Source organism: Rhagoletis pomonella, unplaced genomic scaffold (assembly GCF_013731165.1).
Source record: "Rhagoletis pomonella isolate Grant_MI unplaced genomic scaffold, Rhpom_1.0 Rhpom_scaffold_00004, whole genome shotgun sequence".
Lineage (NCBI taxonomy): Eukaryota > Metazoa > Arthropoda > Insecta > Diptera > Tephritidae > Rhagoletis > Rhagoletis pomonella.
Genome location: NW_023458558.1, coordinates 40287748 through 40293889, shown reverse-complemented (window position 1 = coordinate 40293889; position 6142 = coordinate 40287748). Strand labels below are relative to the sequence as shown.

The 6142-nt window shown below is 35.1% G+C and overlaps 1 protein-coding gene across 1 annotated transcript in view; it reads right to left on the bottom strand.

Annotated features, from left to right (window-relative positions):
• Positions 1 to 6142, bottom strand: part of LOC118738218 — a 287103-nt gene that overhangs the window by 84549 nt on the left and 196412 nt on the right. The window contains exons 5-6 of the mRNA XM_036469141.1: positions 5662 to 5794; positions 4996 to 5204 (exon numbers count right to left, since the gene is read on the bottom strand). Of these exons, the coding sequence (XP_036325034.1) occupies positions 4996 to 5204; positions 5662 to 5794 (342 nt within the window). The remainder of the gene's footprint in view (positions 1 to 4995; positions 5205 to 5661; positions 5795 to 6142) is intronic.

The window sequence follows — 6142 nt, the reverse complement described above, 5'->3', positions numbered from 1 at the left end:
ATGGTTTCGCGAACATATTGATATTTGTGTTTAAAATTTATAAAAATATATTAATTAAATAAAAAACAGAAATATAGCCAATACTGGTCAAGAAAAGGAGTTTCTATTATTTCCATCAGTGCAAATTACAAATCCCTAAAATCCCGGGATTATTTATCAAGGCCGGGATTAACATTCCTAATACATATGTATGTACATATGTATGCATGTAAATTCATGCAGGTTTATTAACGTTCGTACATTTGCTGATTGATCATATTCGCATGTCGAGTGCAACGGAACGTGTTCAATGTCGTGTAGAGCGGCAAATATTTAACAACAGCAAATAATACGTGACAAATTATGCTTACTGATTTGTGATTATCGTTGCACAGTAGCAAGTTAACAAACGTGCAACTAGCACAATAACAACAACAGCAAATACAATATTATACATACATATAAGCTCAAGCAAGCAATTAGTTGCCATGAAAAACATACAAGAAAACCAACAGATGTAGGCAATGCATCAACAACTATGCCATATGAGTTGCGCCACCACTCAGCCATGTATTTAACTCAGTCAATATTCTCGTATGTATATGTATGTATGTACTTGTACCCAGGCGTGCACTTTTACACTAAAGTGCAACCAGCTTAGGCGTATTAAAAACCATAAAAGATTGCTATTTATCGCTACTTTTGCGCTCTATTGGTTTGACTTTGGTTATTGGCGTAGCTTGCATTTAAAACACAGCTGTATATTGTGTATTTGTATACATATACATTAGGGTGTTTTTTTTTGCGATTATTGTTTTTTCACTCGTTAATACATATTAACATTAAGTACACGCCCAAGGCGTACAAAGATTTCCCATATAAAATACACGCAAACTTTGAGTTTTTTCTTCAAAAGTCTACAGCTCAGAGGCATTTTATGGTATAATCTTGGTCAATGATGTGTTTTCTTCAGAATAAAATGCTCTACAAGAGCGTTCATTGCGTTGTAAACCTAACTCCCACCAGCGAGGTAATACGCGTCACTAAACCCAATTTTTTCATGGAATTCTCGTTTTTTGCCCCTATCTCGAAAGTAACAAGAGCTACAGAAAAAATATAAATGACAAATTGTAGGAAATTCAATTTGTAGGGAATTCAATGTTTCGGAACACCAAATTGCTAACATCGATATTTTTTGTGTGAAATTTTCATGGACTATTAAGCTAAAAATTGTTGATCAACTTAATGTTATTAAGGGTTAAAATTTTCAGGAAGTTTTTTTTAGATTTTTTTTTCCAAAAAATTTCGAGGTAGGAGTGAAAAAAAAAACAATAGTCACACCCTAATATATTTTCCCGCACTTATTTCGAAACAGACATTTAACTACTGTGCAAATATTCATTATAGTGTTCCAACAGGCACACTCCTCCAAGTTTTGTACCTACAATAGTAATTTTTTTAGACGGCACATCACGCTACTCATGGGGCATACAAATGCACACATACAGAGCCATGCTTACCAACTTTTACCTAAATAGCGGTTAGCGCATTGAACTGGTCAAAAATACATTGTAAACAAAATAACTAAATTGCTGTCACGCAGCATTTTCTGCACATTGAACTTTGCATGTTGTGGCACATTTTTACTTAAGTACTAAATTAATAGCGGCAACATGCAACTGTAAGCCCGAAACGCACACGCTTACCAGAGCTGAACGGCAAGGGATTATGGAGAAAACTCGGTTAGATTGTGCTGATTTGCATACGTTTTACTAGACAGACATAATCGTACACTGAAGGACCGAAATATAAGCTCACAGTAAAAGTATTTATTAGCAAAAAATTGTCGGGCTTAAACTGGGTTTACACGAACAACACGAATTGTGAAGAGTCGATTTAAAAAAGGGTCAGATAACTAAACCCACGGTATACAGCGTATTCTGTTATTGACTTTAAAGACTTTAGGGTTACATTCTGTGGCTCATTTCATTATGAAGGATACCTTAACCTTTATGTGTGTCCAACCTAATTAATTAACGGTGTGGTCCAACCGGAGTACCAGTTACGTATTTATATGTATCTAGAAGGCGACTGTAACTAAGTATAATCTTGGGCATTAGATGTATATTGATTTCTTTATTGTTAAGGAAGATCTTTTTATACAAATAAAATTATAGTTTTATGTACAAAGACCTTTGTAATACAAAGCCCGGTATAATCTGTAATGAGCCAGAGTGTATACTTGAGAATTTCGAGAAGGTATGAAACATCAAACTGAAAAGGTAAGCAATAAGAGCGTCGTTATGTTGTTTTATATCAGAGGAATATACTAGAACACCTTTGAAACAAATATGTATTATGTTTACTTGGAGCCGCCGGCAGGACCCGTGCACCACAGTGCAGTCGTTATAAGAGAGCCGCTCGGAAATTTTTTATTATTTTTTGTATCGATATCTTTAGCGATTTTACAATTTTTCATAATTCATAATTTTTTTATATTTTATTGCCTGACCTCAGATAAATTTCTCCTGAGTGGGCAGCTGCCCGCGGAAGTTTGTTGTGGGCTTTTAGCGCATATCTTTGTTTAACACAGAGAACCTTTAGTTACCATTCAAAGAATCTGTATAATGTGGTAACACAATGAACAATCTAACTAATGTCTAAGTGAGTCGTGGTCTGCCACAATATCCTAACCTTACCAAGTGCTACCAAACGTTATTTTCATTTTTTACAAATATTTTAATAATTTCGCCGAAAATTTACATAACTCACAGTAATAATGATTTGTGGTAGACCAGAGCTGTACCGTACAAACAGGCAATTTGTTTTAAATTTTGCGGGCATACACGAATATTTAAAATTTATTTAGAGGAGCATCATATGGATATAGTTACCAAGTAATGAGTTGAGTGAAATATGCTGAGCAGACTTTTTTGTGAGTGTAGGGCTGGGTGTTCTATTCGGATAACCAGATGGATGGATATTAACCGGATATCCAGAAATCAGCACAACAAAATTAACGGATATTTAACGGATATAAACTGGATATGAACAGATCCCTGAATACACGGACAGCCCTGGCTGAAACAAGTGGAAACCCTCATGAAAAATATTTTCGAAATTAAGTTCTCCCCAACTTTTTTTGTTTGATTGCATTGTAATATTTGATTGATTTCAAGGCATATTAAAGAGGTGGCAGAATTGGAGCAAAAAAAAACTAGCTGTGAGCATTTTGTTGTTGACTGTTGAAGGTAAACAAAATTTGTATCAGCAAAGTAAAATTTAAATAAGAACAATTCAGTTACCCTGCGCTGCTACCAATTCCATGTACCTTGATTGAAATTGTTAATTCAATATAATTTGGCTTTTTTAAGAGCTAGCAAATCTTTCAAAAGAAGTAGCCAGTTGCGCAACCCAGGTCACAAACTATTCTTGTGCAAAATTTCGTGCAAATCCTTTTGATTGTTTTCGCGTTATTGAGCCACAAACATACAAATTGTAAAACCCGCAAACTTGCAAACTTTCATAACACTGCTCGGCAGTCGTCTGGGGCTTCGTAAAAATATCGTTTTTCAAACATTAATATAGTTTTTGAAAAACAATTTTTAACTTGTTAGCTTTTTTGTTATTTATATTTAGTAGGTACTACTTCACGTCCTATGGACTTATGCTTGTGACAACGAGTGTATGAGAAATTTTGTAAACACCAAAAGTTATATAGTTAACCAAGGTTCTACTTCAGTGTAAGCGGAAAACGGAATGAGAGCAAAACGATTAGTGTACGGTGGAGTGCTGTGACCACTTACTTGCCAAAAGAGGAAAATCGATAATCGACTTTTTTATGTAATCTGACTAAAAAAAAGATTCTCGCATTTTTTACAAAGTTTGTGATGGATTTCATTTTCCCTGTAAATACAGGTTAATGCTTAAGTAAAACAATAACTGAGAAGCGCTATTTCGGACTGAAAAATTTAAGAATAAAACCAGCAAAGGCAGTCGAGTTCAATCTATTAACACATTATTGTGGAACCGCATAACTGACGACCTGGGTGAAAAAAATATGCTTGGAGGGCACGGAAAAGTCAACACAAAACACTTAAAATTGCATAAAACGCTTAAAGCATTAAATGAATGGCTGGGCTGATGTCAGCAAGTGGTACACCCTACAAATTTATGAACATTCATGCAACGCCAGCACTGCCACAAAATCGACTATAGCAGAAGGGACCCAAAAAGCAATGGATAAGAGACAATTGCAACAACACGCCTACTGCAATGCCTTAATGCTTTATGCCATCATTGCATCATAATTGCTTTGGTTTTTAGTATTGCTGTGTATGTGTGTGCATTTTCGGATTTTCTTTTGCAATTGTGAACATGCAATAATGCCGCTAAGGTATGCATACATGCATACATATCTACAAATACATAGTACACATACACACGTAAACGAGCTTAAATATTGCTCTTACACATAGTAATGCGTCCATTCGCTTAAACGTTTCGCCTAATGGCTGTAAAATAAATGCCACACATTCATAAAAGCAAACAAGGCAAAAGCACACTTGTGTAGTCTTACACACATTTGTATGTATGGACATATGTATGTACATAAGTGGATATCAGCAGCTGGACAATGACAGTACGGAAAAGGAAACGGCAGAACGCTTGAAATTCCAACTTTTTTTCTATTTGAATCAAACAATCGAGGCAGTTTTCTGATGGCTGCTTTCATTGGTTTTGCATTTGAATGTGAGTGAAAAATATCTCTAAACACCCCTAATCGATTTGCATATTCCCTCATCGCTTTCTACCATTATTTTGCGATTTGCTACAATGCTCGTACATATTTGTGCACGTTTCTGTGTGTATGTGCATATGCATAGTTATTTGTACAAATATCCCTCCAAGCTCTCAGTTAATCGCAGCAACTATTGCCGTACAAATGTTCATCCGTATTCACATGCCGTTACTAGTACATTCATTTACATATATAATTCACTATTGATTACTTACCAATGACGGTGAGATTGATTTTCAGATTTCTTGTCGGTGAATTGCGGAAATCCACGCGACAACGATAGACGCCCTCATCTTCGATGCGTACATTATCGATTTTCAGTTGAGCGGGGTGTGACGTACTGCTGAAGTAGGCGCGTGTTCCGAATGCCAATGGTGAGGACCACAGCCGCGCCTGACCGAATTGGCGACCACGTACGTCAAAGCTAAGAAAAAACGAAAAAAAAACAAACTTGGAATTATAGTAATATATTTTATTGTAGTAGACTACCTGAATGAAAATAAAAATTCATGCTAACTGACACTGTAGGGCTATCCCTTTATCTGATAAGGAAACCTTCTCTCAGGATTTTAGCCATGTGATTACTCAATTCTTAGTAAGAATATCAATGGTAAGAAAACTCTTTTTTAAAAAATGTATGCAGTCCTTACATTGCTAATCCTAGTCGGGCTATTCTAAGTACATACGTTCACACATATATGTATATCTATCCTGACTTAGCGCATTGATGGGAAATATCCATCCAGGTAATATTATTATTGAGGCCTTTTTTAAATTGGCTCTTAAATGGTCTTCAAAAATATAATAAATTAAACTGTGGAAAAATTCTTATACGTAAGGAGATCGATTTAATTATTTATTTATTGGATATAATGACTTACTTGTAAATCGGCTCACCGTCACCTTCGCGAAACCACAGCACCATATATACGGCATCATCGCGTTCCATGGGTGAAATATCACAAGGTAGCATAGCTTGTCGTCCTAGCACGCCTTGTACAGACGTCAGAGGTACTAAAAGAAACAAAAATGAGAAAGTAACAATTATTATTAAGTTATAGATGTGCAGCCGTTAAAAAATAGTTAACGATAAGATATAATTAATTTCACATACTTCAGTTTTTTCACGTCTTACGCATAGGATTTTATTAAAAATTTATTTTTGGCTTATCTTTATACTGAACCTGCTAAGAAAGCCCCTAAAACTAATGAAACTTATCGGTTATAAGGGAGCAGAAAATACGAAAAGATTTAAAGTTATCGGAAACTTGTTTTACAAGTTACAAAATAGAAATATTAAAGCAGTTATTTCCTCTTCTATGTTCTATAACTTGATGAAGCCATATAAAACTTTGTTAAGAT